The 16,189-nt window shown below is 50.4% G+C and overlaps 2 protein-coding genes across 9 annotated transcripts in view; one reads left to right on the forward strand and one right to left on the reverse strand.

Annotated features, from left to right (window-relative positions):
• Fam221b (family with sequence similarity 221 member B) overlaps positions 1–4,431 on the reverse strand; it is a 10,082-nt gene extending 5,651 nt beyond the window's left edge. Inside the window, exons 1-3 of the mRNA XM_005362095.3 lie at positions 4,165–4,431; positions 1,108–1,807; positions 828–971 (exon numbers count right to left, since the gene is read on the reverse strand). Of these exons, the coding sequence (XP_005362152.1) occupies positions 828–971; positions 1,108–1,807 (844 nt within the window). The 5' untranslated portion in view covers positions 4,165–4,431. The remainder of the gene's footprint in view (positions 1–827; positions 972–1,107; positions 1,808–4,164) is intronic.
• Positions 4,432–4,876: 445 nt separating this feature from the next.
• Positions 4,877–16,189, forward strand: part of Tmem8b (transmembrane protein 8B) — a 20,997-nt gene continuing 9,684 nt past the window's right edge. For 3 of the 8 annotated variants that reach the window (XM_026786642.1, XM_026786643.1, XM_026786644.1), the window contains exons 1-6: positions 4,938–5,598; positions 9,011–9,200; positions 9,519–9,726; positions 15,244–15,377; positions 15,617–15,885; positions 16,006–16,047. In XM_026786642.1, coding sequence (XP_026642443.1) covers positions 5,073–5,598; positions 9,011–9,200; positions 9,519–9,726; positions 15,244–15,377; positions 15,617–15,885; positions 16,006–16,047 — 1,369 coding nt within the window. In that variant the 5' untranslated portion in view covers positions 4,938–5,072. Of the gene's footprint in view, positions 5,599–9,010; positions 9,201–9,518; positions 9,727–15,243; positions 15,378–15,616; positions 15,886–16,005; positions 16,048–16,189 lie in introns of those variants that run through there. The other 5 variants (XM_026786645.1, XM_026786646.1, XM_005362096.3 and 2 more) reach the window with 5 other exon arrangements.

Consider the following 16,189-nt stretch of genomic DNA (forward strand, 5'->3'; position numbering starts at 1 on the left):
AAAAAAAAAAAAAAAGAATCCTTATAGATGGTGAAATACACAACACAGGTAAACATGCTTACACACACTGTGCCATGTGTTTACACAGCTCACCTGTACACCCATTTCAGAGATGCAGCTTCCCCTCACAGGACTACCAAGAGCATAGCTTGTGGGGAGGGTGCTTGCCTAGCATACACAAAACCCCAGCACCATGTAAAACCAGCTGTGGGGGCACACACATGTGACCCTAGTGCTCAGGAAGCAGAAGTAGGAGGATCAGGAGTTCAAGGTTATCCTTAAAGGTCATCAATGACTGTATAGGAAGTTTGAGGCTAGGGTCATGACCTGGACCACATGAGACCTCGTCAAAGGGGGATACGGATTATGAGCAGTGGTTTGAACTCCTCTTTGGTGGGGACCCTCAAGGTTTTTGGATACTCAGACGGTCATGGATCTGGCATGCAGATCCATACATCAATGGAGTAAAGGGACCACAATCTTTTGCCATATCCGTATGAGAACAAGGCTCCTAGAAACTGGCCAAGGTCCTGGGGCCACTCTGCGTTAGGATTGTTCTGGTATATACTATGTGGGTGCTAGATCTGGGGCTGGCCCTCAACTCTTCGGTTGCTAACAATATTAGTTACTTTCGTACATCTATCTATTGCTGCTTGGACTTCACGTGCAATCTCCACTTTTCCTCAGGCCAACCCACCTGCACCCATTCTAGATTCCAGCCAGGTGGCATGGCCATATCTACGTTGAAGGGGCAGGTTCCCAAATCTGTTGGATTGGAAGTTGATCATGGGCCTGTTACAGGTCTCTGGAAGGCCACCAGGGCTCACCTGTCTGGATGGCCTTCAGGGCTGAATCCTTCTCCCACTGGAAAAGATACTCCACTTGAGTACCAAAATGTTCTCTGTGCATTGCCTTAGCCATATCCACCAGCTCTGCCCGCTTAACAGGGACCACTGGGCGGCTTGTGTAACCTGGGAAGGGAGTGGGCAATGAAAGGACCTTAAAACTAAGAGGAGCCATATGCAAGAATAACCCAGTCCCCCACTTCTGGGTAAGTCATGGGCAGTGCAAGAGTCACAGGGATAGAGGAAAGGCAGGAGCAATTACCGCTAACTCTTTTCTCCTTCTTGCTCACACGAGACTCGGGCTTGGCTGCAGGAGCAGAGACGGTACTGGTCCCCACTATTGGCTCCTCTTCCCTTGCTTCCTCCTGCTTTGCAGCCGGTTCTGTATCCGCGGGGGCCTGGCTGGAAGGTCCTGAAAGGGAGTGCTTGGGGATGTGTTCAGATCCAGGGACCTGGGTCTCTGGGCCTTTAGCAGAAGAAAGCTTACGGGGAGATGCAGGGAGATTGACTCCTGGTGAGAGCTTAAGAGACTTTTTTTTGACCTTAGAGCTGTGACTCTCATCTGTAAGGCTCTCCAAAGGGATCTCGGCGATGGCTTTTTCTAGAGAGGTCACAGACTGGGGAGACTTTGAGAGAGTTTCAAAGGCTGGGGCCTCGAAGGAAACCTGGGATGGTGTGGAAAGAATCTCAGTGGTATGGGACTTTAAGGGAGTTTCAGAGTCAGGTGGCTCCAAGAGGCTCTCAGAGGCCTCAGTCTCAGGATTTGGCGAAGCGTATGTTACAAAAAGGGCGTCGGAGACTGGAAGCTGTAAAGAGGTCTGTGAGCTGGAAAGATCCGCGGAAGTTTCAGTTTCGAGGCTAGTGGGCTCCCGCAAGTCTTCAGCCGAAGGGTCCTTTAATGAAGGGCGGTTCTCTGCATCCTTGGTGGCCTGAGGACTGTCTGTGATCTCATTTGCTTCCATCTAGTGGTAGAATAAGGTACAGGCTTCATTAGGTTGAGGCTGTAGGGTCTGTAAGTCAGGGCAGAGCCCCAGTTTCAGGATGTTAGGGAATGAGGAGAAAATTAATAATGCGCCGAAAACATCGGAAGGAAGGAAGCAGAATTCCGGGTTTCAGGGTGCAGAGCCAGAGGTTCACTCATGTGCCCTCACACAGCATACTACGGTAGATTGGCAGGGAGCTGTAATTTAAAGATGGAAAGACAGAAGCAGCCAGAAGCCCATCAGTAGCTGGTAGCAGAGGACCCAAGAGGGAGCCCCAACAAGCTACCTGGCCAGTCCAAAGGCAGAGTCTGAAGCATGTCTTAGGACCCTGGAACTATAGTTATGGAGTGCTAGAGTCTGAAGATGAAGCCGGAGTTGGGAAAAGTGTGGAAAAATGCCACAGTGTTATCCTCCGCTTCTGTCCAGGGACCACGCGCCTCTTCCTTTGGTCTCATTCATGTTTAAGGCTTCAACTACTTTTAGCTACATGCTGTGCGTACATTCTCTCCCTCCCTCCCCCACCCCAAGACAAAGTCTTACTATATAGCCCAGGCTAAGTTTCTATGTAGCCCAGGCTGGCCTGAACTCCTCATAGACCTCCTGCCTCAGACTCTTGAAGATGGTATTACAAAGGCGCATCTCCATGCCAGGCTACCGCTGACTTCTAAGTCCATGACTCTAACTCAGACCTCTTTTTCCCTGTGTGCTTTGGATGCTTCATGCCAGGTATTTCCAACTGACTGTTCCACTGGCTTCAGAACTGACCTTGGAAATATGTGAGCACCACAGTCTTCTTCCCTAGCACTCATCTGCAACTAAAACCAAACACTCCCCAAATGGATCCTTTTCTCTCCGTTCCCTCCAATTTGCTCATGTTCTCATGATCTCCCGCCTGACACTGTAATAACATTGCCTCTCTACAGCCCCAATGTATTTCCTCACTCAGTCTTCCGTTTATGAAACTTACATTTTATAAACAGCCTAAACCAACACTTGAGTCAGACACCATGCTAGGCATTGGGGCCAGGTGAACTCTGGAAAGAGAGTGTGACACGCAGTGACAATGTGAATGGCTTCTCTCCAAGATGCCTAATTTACCCCAGGAAGATCCGAGAGGCAAGCTCTCTGTCCCCTTCCAGCAAGATCTTTTGAACACACAAAACATTCTGGCTCAGCCTAAAGGATTACATTCACGTGTCTTGGGCCCACCATTCAAGGTCTCTTACCATCATGCCTGACCCCCTTCGGGTGCTAAGGACTGAATGATGGCCTTTGTATGCCGGCAAGAAGTGCTCCATCACTGAGCTACAGCCTCAGCCCTTGTTTTTTTTGAGACAGGGTCTCACTCTATAGCCCTGGCTGGCCTAGAATTTGCTCTGTAGACCAAGTTGGCTTTGAATTGGCAGCAATTCTCTTGCCCCTGCTTCCCAAGTACTGGGATTACAGGTCAGTGCCATCACTTGGCTGAAACAGACTGTCATTATTTGTAAGCTCATCATCATTTGCAAGTGCTACCTGCAGATTCTTGAGTTTCACCGTTCCCTAGTGTTCCCCATGCATCAGAGATAGCAGCTATCTTAAGATGTTACACCTTACTTTCTTCCCTCCTTCCCTCCCTCCCTCCTTTCCTCCCTCCCTCTCTCCCTCCTTCCCTCCCTCCCTCCTTTCCTCCCTTTCTCTCTCTCTCTTTTTTTTTTTTTTTGGTTTTTTCGAGACAGGGTTTCTCTGTGGCTTTGGAGCCTGTCCTGGCACTAGCTCTGTAGACCAGGCTGGTTCTTTTTTATTTTTGAGACAAGGTTTCTTTGTGTAGCCCTAGCTGTCCAGGAACAAGCTTTGTAGATCAGGCTGGCCTTGAACTCATAGAGATCTCCCTGACTGCCTCCCAAGTGCTAGGATTAAAGACGTGCACAACATCGCCCAGCTAAGATCTTACATATTAAACTCATTAGAGATATGGCTCAGCGGACGACCTGGGTTCAATTCCCAGCACCCACATGGCAGCTCACACCTGTCCGTAACTCCAGTCCCAAGGCATCTATCTGGTCCTTTCTTCGGGGCTCCAGAGGCACTGTACACCCACAGTGCACAGACATACATGCAGGCAAAGCACATATATACATACAATAAAACTAATGGTAAAAAAAAATCAATTAAGTCCACTGGAGTCTTCCTAAAGCGCAGATTAGTGAAGGGGCAGAGGTAGGATGATGGGGAGAAAGTGGGTGGGTGGGTGGGATAATGATGAAAAGTAGAGAACGCGTGGAGAGGGGCAGAAGGTACCAGGAGAAGGAAGGAGTAAAGGGTTGGGATGGAGGGCTGTGGGAGAAACTACATACTTCTGAGCTTAGGCTTGGTGGTTGCAAGTCCTTAGGTCCTTAGGTCAGGATCTTTACCTGGGTTGGAGGGGAAAGTACTGGTCCTGACTGAGGGACTGAACGGTTTTGCTTTGGATGAGCCTTGCTAAGTGAGAGGTCTTATTGTTAAGTTTGTTGGGGACCTGGGCATCTGCAGACCTTCGCAAAGGGACTCTGGCCGGAATTGAGGAAGGACAGTAAAGGGAAGGGACAAGAGAGGTCCAGGGCCGATGAAGGATGTACTTGACTGAAACCTCTAGAACCCAGACCGGGGGGGGGAGGCTGGCATCTATCTCCAGGGCAACCGTAACGCCCAGTAGTCTCCATGGCAACAGTAGTCTGGTCATCTGCGTGGGTGAGGTTTCCTGAGGGGGCTGCTTTGGATCTAGGTGGGACCGAAGTTGAGGAGTCTCTGTGTAGGCTGTGCCAGCATATGACTGGGAGGAACATGTTCTGAGAGGAGCCTGGTTATGTGAGTTTCTGGAAGGTTCCTGTATCATTCTGGCGTTCACTGAATGCTGTGGGGACCTAAGAGGTCACCCGAGTTCTCTATTAGGGTGAGAAGGAGGTTCTCAGGTAGGTAGCCCAGCAGGCTTCAGTTAGAGGCCAATAGGATTTGGTGGGGGCGGGCTCTGCGGAGAGGGACCAATCAAATAGGCGTAAGGCGGAGCGCCAGGCGAGCGTCACGCCGAGGACGCCGCGGGGCCTGCTTATCGCCGGTTCAGCGCAGCCCGGAGTCGCCCAGGCCTGAACTCCTACCCAGGTCCCGGTGACGACCCCGGGCCCGCGAGGACGCCGGAGGCCACCCCCCGGGCTTGGGGAGCGGAGCCGCGGGTCAGCTCTGCGAGCGTCCCGTGCTGGCCTGGCCGGCCCCGCCCCCGCCCCGGGCCATGGCCCAGCCCTTGTCCCGGCCCCTCATCCTATCCCAATCTCAGCTTTGGCCGCCGGCCACGCCCTCGCCCCACTTCCCAAACCTGCCCCGGCCCCGGCCAATGTCCCAGCGAATGCCCAGGACCAGGTCCCCGCTCCAACCCCAGTCCCTGCCTCTGACTTGGCCGCTATCTCCGCCTCGGCCCTTGTTCCACCCCTTGTCACAAATCCCAGCCCAGTCTCTGACCCTGTCCCATTCCCAGCGTTTGCTTAAGCCCCTGGCCCAACCCCAGCCCTTGCTTCCGTCCCCATTTCCCTCACTCCTCCCAGCACATCTTCTGCCCTTGTTTGAGCCCCAGTGCTCAGTCCAACGCAACCCAATATCTCAGCCTTTGCCCCCATCTCTGTGTTTGCCCAAGTCTTTTCCTCTGGCTCCCCGCCTCTCTCATACTCTGCCCCTCTCCCAGCCTCGACTCAGGTCTGGGCTCCAGTTGCCGCCAGCCCTATTGCTGCTGTTGCTGTTTTCTGTCCTTGGTCCAGGGGCTGGTGAGTGTGGAAACAGGAAAAATTGAGATAAGGATGGGGTTCCGGGGAGGGAGGGCTTGGAAAGGGTTGGGAGAGGTGGGACTTGGGGAGCTAGGTCACTGGGGACGTGGGAGGAAATAAGGGGAGAAGGGCTTACACAAGAGATGGTTTGGCGGACTTCAAGAGTGGTGTTGCTCAGCTGGTTCAGCAGGTGGCTAATAGTCCCGAAAAAGCTCTGCGAAATTTCATTTCTTGGTGTCCATCCTGACCCCTTGGGAAGTCTTGGGGGCTTTACTCCTGCGAAATTCTATGGAGACGACATAGTCCTATAGAATAGACACTTCAGTTCTAGGTCCAGACATGGCCTAAACCTTTGAGATGCCAAGTGCACATTCCAAACAGTCTTGAAGACAATATGTTGCATTGCATAGGTGGATGTGGGTTAGTTGCTATTATAATAAGCTTTCTTCTTGTGCTAGGTCTTTCCCCAAGCAGGCGCCACTGGGCTATGGATAATTTGATACTTTTAAAGCATGGCTGAACCTCAGCAGCATTCTACAGATGGGGAAACTGAGGCTCAGTGAGGGCGTAATTTGTTTAGAGTTGTATTGTGTGTAAGTGGCAATAGTGGGGCTAGAAAAAAGGGTTCCTAGGGTTCCTAGTTGCTATGACATACTGGTTGGCTCCCTCCCGTCCCCTTTCTCTCTCTGAATACCTTCCAGGTTGAAGTATTCTTCCATTGGCCCAGAGCATACTCTCTTGTCTCCCTAGTCTGTCTGCCAGGAGGCTTAATTCATAAACAGTTTCTCATTTGTCAGGTGTCAGTCTTTATCCAACGCGTAGCCTAGGAAGTCAGTTGTTTGGGAGGAGTGGCCCAGCCTCTTAACGTAGCCCGAGGGAAGCAGAGACTGCTCCAGCCTAAGGGCAGAGATGACCTCAGCCCCAGGCCACCTTTGCTGAGTGGCGCTGGGACTGAGCCGTGCTCAACAGTCTTTGGCAGTAACATCTGTGGACGGAGGTGGGTTTCATTGATCTCTGTGGGCTGGCTTTAGTGTACAGCTTGAGGTCAGCGCATCCTGCAGAGATGTGTGGGTGCTATGTACCTGTGTGTATAACAGGGATCTGTGGGAATGGTGTATGTGTGGCATGTGCTCATGCTTACTCACTGGGGACATGTATTTTATCTGAGTGTACATGAGCTGACGTGGTTTTGGAGTGCATACATATGTCATTGTGTGAGGGGCAGGGGACATGTGATGTGCCCCACACACTCTCAGCTTGGCCCACTCCTCTTATGAATATATTACTGAAGTGCGGCTTGTGGAAGGAAGGGCCCAGGGTGGAGGAATGGACATCCATTGTTGATGACTGCAGAAAGAGCTGGCAGTCAGGTTTTTGGTTTTGATGAGGGGAGTTTGCACACACTTGTATGATTTAGGTTGTGGGAAAGCACCTACATGTTATCGTAGAAGGGGCGCCAGGACAAGTCCACTGGGACATGGTTCTGGTAGGCCCTGTTCAAATCCCAAATCAAAGAATGAGGTGAATAGGACTGTTGCCCAAGGATCCACCCCGCCTTCAAACTCCTTCTAAGTTCCTCCCAAGCTCCAAGCTGCCACTCTCTCCTTTTCCTTCAAGCACATCCTGTGACACCCACAGCCTCCATAGCCTCTGGTTTGATGGAATTGGCTCGGCAGTTCCCTGATTCTCCAGGCCAAGTAAGCTCTTTGTGCTTGTCTGGTGCTCACTTTAGGAGGAGCAGCCTGCCCTAACCCCAGCAGAGGGCACTCCAGAGCTCTTATTGCTTGTAACAATAGTATTCAGGGCTGCTCAGTTTGGAGGCAGAGCTGTCTTCTCCTTTAGCTAGTCCCCCTGCCCCTCATCTGCTTTGGATACCTCCCCACCACTGTCTGAGTGCAGCTCTGAGCCTTTGGTTGCTGTGCAGTGCAAGCTGGCAGTTTCTCTTGTTGAGATTGGTCTTCGGTTGGCACAGCAGTCTAGTCCTTTGGTGCTGTCATGGCCTTTGAGCCACTCTGGCCGGTGGCTTCTGCTTGTATAAGGTACCTCTGGAGTGTGACTCTTCAAAGGTGCCCCAGTTTAGTGTGGCCAACCTGCTGTCCTTCAGCAGCCTCCCTTTACTGATGCCCCATGTCTCTGTTACTTTAAATACCTCATTTTAGGGGTCATGCTCCCAACTCCAGGAGTAGAGACCATCAGAGTAGGGAAGCCATGTGGGTATTTCTTGTGTTGCTGAAATCTCCCCTTCCAACCTCTACTGTGTCTTGAAGACACCTGAGTCCACCCAGCTTTCCTCCTGTCCAGAGACATTTCTGGGCTTCTTTGGAACTGTTTTGAAATGGGGGGGGGGGCGCAGGCCATTGAGAGAGTAGAGACAGAGAGGCCATGAGAGTGCTTTATATGGGGACACTGCCTGCACTCTGAGCCACCTTCTCCTGTCAGGTGTGTCCTGTTACCTTCACTACCACGACACTCCTGTCCTATGTGCATGCCTGGCTAGGGCCTGTGGCTTTCCTGTCCACCGTGAGCATTTCAGCTAGAGATACACACACACACACAGAGAGTGAGAGAGAGAAAGAGAGAGAGAGAGAGAGAGAGAGAGAGAGAGAGAGAGAGAGAGAGAGCGAGCCAGAGAGAGCCAGAGAGAGCCAGAGAGCCTGGTCTACTCCAAATATTCCCAAGTAGTTTAGGGTGCCGCTTAGTCACCGAATGACTGCCTTTCAGGACCTCCTCCTGGGAGAACACCCTGGCTATGCATTTTGACCCTAGAGCGTCTGATCACTCTCCTCTCTTGGGCACTGTCGTGGTGGCCTGCCAGCTCCTGTTCTTGACTCTGCCACCCAAGCAGCTCCCTTGCAGCCTCACCACACCTTCCCCTCCCCTCTTCTGCCCTGAGCTGGTATACAGACAGCTCTTGTGAAGCTTCTGAGAATTTTTACTGCTCCTAACCACTGGGGCATAGAGAAGGGCAGAAAACAAACAAGTTACAGAGTTCTGTGCTGACTCCCAAGCCCCACAGGTGGAGTTCTAGCTTGCTCAGTGGCTTAAGAGCCTATGCCAACACACACACACACACACACACACACACACACACACACACACACACACGCACACACACTTGCACACCCTGTTTTGTTAGGCTTGGTGAGAGGAGAATAATACCTCCTAAGTCAGTGACCTTGCCGTTATATGAAGTGTCCTAAATTCTCAGTTTTCTAATTTTTTGCGATAGGCATTTTTTTAAGATCAAGGTTTTGTGAGGAACAAAGCAGACACTGGCTAGGTTAGCATAAACCCCAGCTCCTGGCTGGTGGAGTGTGCTTGTTGGCTTGGTGCTGTTGGTGAGGAAAATGGGCTTGCAACCAAGTGGAAATGCCTTTGTCCTCCCTTCCGCTGACTCCCTTCTGCTTCCCAGGAGGCCTTTTCCTGACCGATTACTCCACCTGCTCACCCCGAAAGCTCAGCCCATTTCGCTCCTTTGCCAGCACCGAGCTCTTCCACTTCCACGTTCCTGAGGACACGTTCCTGGCTGTTTGGAACCTCATCATCTTCAAGGAACAGGGAGGAACCTTTGGGGACCACTGCCCAGATCAAAGTGTGACTGTGTGAGTGTTTGATCTGTATCCCCAATTTCCAACCCTAGTTACTTTCCAAACTGGAGTATGACATTTTGAGGTCTAAACACGCCCCCTGACCGTGACCTTGACCCTTATCCAGGTTGAATAAGGCCTCCTTGTCACCTGACTTCATGTAACTACTGTGGATACTTGAACTGACCTATTGCCCCTTATGAACTCCATCTCTTCCTGGGATAATTCTGTCAGTATAGGAAATCTGTTTGTTTACTAGTGATGAATGACAGTTTTTTTTTAACCCCTATTTCCTAATTCCTACCCCACTGCTCTTCCTTTCATGTCACCCAGGTATTTCCGCTCTGGAGCACCCCCTGTCATCAATCCCCTGCATACACACTTTCCAACAGACACGGCTGTGCCTGGGGTTTTCTCACTCACCCTCAGCTGGACACTGCCCAACAGAACCTCAGGCATCTTTAACGTCAGCAGCCCCTTACCTGGGGACTGGTTCTTGGCTGCCCACCTTCCCCAAGCCCATGGCCACATCTCTGTCAAGGTGGGTTGATGCTCCCTGGGACAGGAGGAATCATATCTTCCCATCCATCGCTGCTGAGTGCCCGCTGGCATCATAGCCCTTTTATCAGAGAGAGCAACAGCACCGGCATGGCTGGGACAGGGCACTATTATAGCCCAGCAGCTTAGCTTGTGGGATGGTCTGTAGTCGAAAACTAGGACATGGTGATTCTGGGTAGGTTGAAGAGAAACTATGAAGTCCAAAATCTGCCGTACAAACACAGCACTGTTTTATTTTTTATTTTTGGTTGATAATAGCCCTGAAATGTCTCTCAGGCCACATCCTTGTCTCTAGCTCAGGCATCACGGTTTCAGGTCTCTCCTTTGCCCTCTGAGAAACCATGAGAGAAAGTTTTCCTAATAAAAGAAGCTTTAGATAGCTGATATCCTTCCCAGCCATTACCCTCCTTTCCTCTGAATGTCAGCATGGACTTTAACACAGCGGAGATTGTCAGTCTGAAGGAAAGGGCCAAAGGTCAGGATGTTTCTTTAGTTTGAAGTGAAAGACAATACCACAATGTTTTCCTGCCACTCTGGTGTGTTAGACAAGTTGGGATTCCTCCTGGGAGTGAGGAAGTACATAGGTTTCCTCCTTCTGCCCATTGCAGGAGAGGGAAGGCGTGGTGAGCTGGCCACTGTTAGTCTGGTGGCCGTGTGTGTGTTGAAGGACAGAGAATGAACAGGTGAGGATTATAGAGTGTTATAAAGTAAGAGCATTAAGCAAGAAAGCCAGTGGTGTTTGGCCTTTGAGGATTAAGAGGGACAGAAATTCCCAACCAGGTGAAAATTGCCTCTGAATTGGCATAGCGTCTTGACCAGGCTAGGCTGAGTGTTGTAAAGTCCATGAAGAACTGGGAGCCCTCTAGATGAGAGCATGCTAGGAGATTACCTGCCTCTGGACTCTTGATTCCTGTTGAACTAAGGATTTTTATACTAGGAAGAATGTCTTCACTGATCTTTGGTCAAATCTCAAAGACACTGCCTCTTGACTCAGTCGTGATCTGAGGGAAGGATCTTCTAGCCCAGAGGTTCTCAACCTTCTTAATGTTAGATCATCTAACACACTTCCTTATGTTGTGATGACCCTCACATCACAAAGTTATTTCATTGCTACTTCATAAATATAATTCTACTATTTTAAATCATAATGTAAATATCTGATATGCAGGATATTTGATATGTGACCCCTGTGGGGCTCGCACTTCGCAGGTTGAGAACCACTGGGCTAGAGGCTTCTTCTTCCTGGACTAGAGTCCAGCTCTTGTATCATGCTAAGCAAGCAGGAAGCACATGGAGCCTAGACCTAGTAAGGAATGTGGAGCTGAGACCCGGATAGGCGTGGCCAGGATTGCTTGGGGATAGCAGTACAGAGCAAGGCTTCCTAGAACCTGGTGCACGATTCAAAGTGTCTAGATCACTGGGGAGTGAGAAGACAAGCAGGCCTGGCATACATGTTTCCATCTAGAGAGAGTTTTCAGTCCCAGCAGGACTTGGTACTGCAAATGGAGGCCTAGACAGCCATGCTCTCTGCAGTGTGGTGAGACCAGAGAGAAAGGGCACAGTTTGGTCACTGGAGGCTGCAGGTCTGAGCACTGGCAAGTGCAGCTCTTTGGACATGCCTGTTCTAGAGGTTGGATGGGCAAGGATCTTGGATGTGGTTCTTCTAAAGTGTTGATTACCTTCTTGAATCATACATGGGCCTCTAAGGATTCTTTAGCTCCTCGATCCTGGGAAACTAGCCTTCTTCCCTAGTCTTGAGTTTCTCTCCCTGTAGATAACTAGTGTCCAGATTTCAACTCCTTCCACATATCATTCTTTCCTCCTTGACTGGTCTTGTCTTGGCGTTATGACTCCCGTGTTTTGTACCAGGCCTTTTCTTTTGGGCCACCAACCAGCTCCCAAATCATGACACAGAGACTTCTTATTAGTTTTGAATGCTTGGCCTATCTTAGGCTCATTTCTGGCTCTTTAACTTAACCTCTTTCTTTTTACCTGCCTTTTGCCTTGGGGCTTATTAACTTTTTTCAGTATTTCTTACTTTTACTGCCTCTCATGTCTAGTTGGCGGCTGCCTGACTTCTCACCCTGGGCATCTCCCTCATTCTCTCCTCTTTCATCCTTTTTCTCTCTAGATTCCTCCTCCTACTTATTCTCTCTGCCCGTCAGTTCCTCCTATTCCTCTCCTGCCTAGCTATTGATTGTTTAGCTTTTTGTTAGACCAATTAGGTGCCTTTAGGCAGGCAGGGTAAAACAAATACAACACATCTGTACATAGTTAAACACACATCCTTACATAGTTAAACAAATACAGCATAAAGAAATATAACACATCTTTGCCTAGTTAAAATAATATTTCACAACACTTTTTTTCCCCTGACGTTTCTGCTTGAGCTGTGTGTGCTGTTACAACCTGAGGCTTGGTCTCAGAAGAACTCCTTTTTGTTTTTCATTCTCTTTTTTGGTGTCTATGGCAGAGTTGTTTTAAATACTGTTTATACCTCTTTAGAGTAGACAGCCAGTCTTATATTCTTTGAATCTCAAACTATTTCTGCGAGCTTTCTTGACACCTTCAACTGCTTCTAAGAACAGTCTCAGGTTTAATATGCCCCAAGCAAAGTATAGCCCCAAACTCTGACTCCTACTTTACTTCCAGGCTTGGGGGTCTTCCTTCTGGTTGTCTTCTTCCCAATAGATAGCCACTGCCCACCAGTTGTTCAAGCCTCAAATGTGTCATCACTCGAGTCTTACTTTTCCCTTGCTTCCTCATGACCAGTCCCTAAAGTGTGTTCCTCTGCTCTCAACACAGATGCCCCTCCACCTAGCACATCTCCAGTGCTCTCCTGTACAGCCATAATAGTGACCTGCTGAATGTCGCTCTGCTTCCTCTCCTGCCCCTGCAGTCTGTCCTGTTGTCACTCACTTCTACACTGATTGCTGTTGACTGACTGAGGACAAGAAACTCTGGACCGGGGAAGCCGCGTGTCCTCGAGTATCTTCAGTCTGCAAGCCTGTCATAGTCAGGGTTTCTCCTGCCGTGGAGAAATAGAACACCATGACTGTGGCAGTGTGGAGAGGAAGGGGTTTCTTTCAGCTTACAGCTCTCAGGTCATACTCCATTGCCGAGGGAAGCCAGGGCAGGAACTCAAATAGGGAAGGAATCTGGAGGTGAAGGAGCTGATGCAGAGGCCATGGAGGAACACTGCTTACTGACTTGCTTCCTCTGGCTTGCTCAGCCTGGTTTCTTATAGAACCCAAGATCAACAGCCCAAGGGTGACCCCACCACAGTGAACTAGCCCCTCCCCCACATCAATCATCAATCCAGAAAATGCACCATAGACTTGCCTACAGGCCAGTCTGCTGGGGCACATTTTAACAGTTGGGCATGGTGACTCGTATCTGTAATCCTGTTTCTAAGAGGCTGAGGTTGGAAGATTGGCATGAGTTGTAACCAGCCTGGACTACCAGGTGAGGTTAAGGCTAGCCTAGACTACAGAATAAGACCTGGTATCCTCTCTAAAGAACAAAAGAGAAAAGACATTCCCTGTGCCCCACAAAATAGGAGGAGTTCCTATAGTCCAAAGCCTTCTGCTAGGCCCTCCACCATTCTTGATTTCTGCTTCATATTGAAGAAGAGACTGGATGTTGAAGGAACACAGCCAGAGCATGCCTGGTCCTGATCCTTTCCTGAACTCAACAGTAAGCATGGGCACAGTGTTTCTTTCCCTCGGCTCTGAGGCAGGTGCATACCAAGCATGAAACTGCCGTGGATTCCTGTGTTCAGTGGGGTGGTGGACTGGGGGTCCTGTGAAATGTATTGTCAGAGTATTTCTGATCCATAGGGTTTGGCATGAGAAGTGAGGGACATCTGCTTTGGATGTCAGAGATGGAAAATACTGGATAATTGTATCACTCAAGGAACTCTCTTCTGGGCACCCATCCTTCAACTTGACAGCTGTTTTGTTTCCAGCACCTCAGATGTGTCAGGTGGTGTGCTAAGCATCGGGAATGAACAGTGAGATGGCAGGGCAGGGCAGCTGCCTCTTCGCACAGCACTGTGGTCAGCCCAGAGCCCAAGGCTTGGCCGACTCATTCCGTGGCACGAAACATGGTGGAATGTCTGGGCCTGGAACTTTCTCCCAGAACAAGGCTTTGGAGGCACATCTTATCAGAACAACCACCATAACAAGCCATAGTCTCTAGTTTATCAGGCCAACCAAAGGTCTGGTCTACAAGGTTAGCGAAGCCTCATTCAGAGACCCTTACACCCTTTAGCTGATGGGTTTGTGGGGCGTAGAAGAGGTCGCTGCTGTGGAAGGAGAGCTGTGACGTTGAGTGACGGGGTTTCTGGGAGGGGGCTCTCACTATAGTAGGACGGGGTCTTGGGAGCTTGTCCAGTACAAGAGAAGCCTTGGGAAGTATGGTGGCTGTCCTTCGCTGTCCAAAGAAACAGTCTGAGGCCATAGGTCAGGTCAGAGTAGCTGTGAGGGGACAGATTTTGGCTTCATAAAGGTCAGTGCTGTCTGCAGCTGGGCTGATTTATGAGTTTGGCAGACATTCATGGCAAGTTGTGCAGAGCACGATAGGCCCGTGTTGGGCAGGCCAAGTCCTGTTCTCAAGTTCCAAATAGTCTGGAGGTTGCTTAGGTAGTAGTCTTCACGGCGTGCTGGAGCAGAGGTCAGACAGACGCATGTCAGAAGGGCAGCCTAGAGAGCAGGAACAGTTAAACTAGTGGTGGTGGGAGGGTTGGACCAGAGGCCTAGGAGGAACTTTCCATGCCCAGAAGAGCCAGTGAGAGTTGTGGGATGGGATGGCTTGCTGTGCAGTGTGTGCGGGGATTGCTGGCTAGCAGTGTACCAAGAGGAGGGCTGGGCTGGGAGAAGGCACAGCAGAGCCACAGCATCAGTGTTGGGTCCTTGAAGACCCAGATAGAGCAGAGGTGACCAGAATGATGGGCCTGAGAGCCGAGGACATGAGTTCAGACCCCAGAACCCACTAAAGCTGAGTAGCATACATCTGGAATCCCAGTGCTTCTCTGACAAGATGGAGGTGGGGACAGGAGACTCTCCAGAAACTCACAGGCCAAGCTGGTGGGCCAGCTAGCCTGGCTCATACAGCTGCAAACAAGATGAGGCCTGCCTCAAGCAAGGGGGGATGAGGAGACAGATCTGAGGTTCCCCTCTGCCATGTGGCTGCACTAAAGTACATGAACATACACAAATAAAAAGGCATTTCTCCTTTGAAGAGGCTGTTCCTGTACTTGGTATGTCTTTCTTCAGAGTATCTTTTCCCTCAACCCTTGTAGTTAAGCCCATTCTAAAATATTTTTAATACAAAACTTAATAAAAATGAATACTCAGGTAGGAAAAGTTCAGAACTTAGCTCCAGAATGGGAGCCCCGAGAACTGGAGGATAAAAGGGTTTCTTCAGGACCCCTCCAGCAGGTTATGTTAGCCTTGGTTTGGTAGTGGCCCCACTGTTTCTCTGCTACCCCCTTTTTCAGGGTCTCCAGGACGAGTGTCAGTACCTCCTTCAGCCACAGCTGATTGTCCGACGTTTGCTGGATGTGGCTGTACTGGTTCCTGGCCGTCCCTCAGAGCAAACCCTCTCCTCCCACAATCGTTCAGCCTTGTATAAGTGAGTAAACACTCCAAACCTGCCCTGCCCTTTCCTCCTCTGGTCTTACATAGGGATCCATCTTGCTTTCCTTCTAGCCAAAGTAACCCAGAGTCCCCAGGGTGGGTCCCGTCCAGTCTCCTCTCCCCTCACACCCAGGAAGATCTGAGCGGGCCACCTGTTCCTTCCCTTTCTTCTGTTTCTCTCTCATGTCTCTTACCTCTCTGTCTTTTCTTGCCCCCAACCTGTCCTCTGTTCAGGGTCTTTGTGCCCAGCTTCACTTACAGGGTTTCAGCACAACTGTTGTGTGTAGGGGGCCGAGGGGCATCTGCCTGCCCCCTGACACTGCGCCTACGTCCCAAGGCCCCACCACTGCACAACTCAAGCTCTGTGGCCTGTGGAGGTGCCTCAGTATGCCAGCTGGAGTTGGCCCTGCCCCCCTGGGGGCACTGGGTCTATGTGCGTGTGGAGACACCATCCCGCGGCCCTGGCAGGATCATCCGCTTCCAGCTATGTGTACGGTTACAAGGTCAGAGCCCCTTCATCTGCCTCAACTCCCAATCGATGCAGGGATGTACCCGGGGTAATCTGGATGGCTATGTTCTGAGACCCTCAACCACATCCTTACAGTTTCCTCTACCCCACCCAGGTTCCTTCACACTCCTGAGGTCCCATCTCCTTGGAACTTCAGGTCATTGGGTAGCCTTCATAGTGTGTCTTTGTGCCTGACTTGGGACAACTAAAGGCTTTCTTCTCTTTCTTTCTTTCTTTCTTTCTTTCTTTCTTTCTTTCTTTCTTTCTTTCTTTCTTTCTTTCTTTCCCCCCCCTCTCCC

Source organism: Microtus ochrogaster, linkage group LG5 (genome assembly GCF_000317375.1).
Source record: "Microtus ochrogaster isolate Prairie Vole_2 linkage group LG5, MicOch1.0, whole genome shotgun sequence".
Lineage (NCBI taxonomy): Eukaryota > Metazoa > Chordata > Mammalia > Rodentia > Cricetidae > Microtus > Microtus ochrogaster.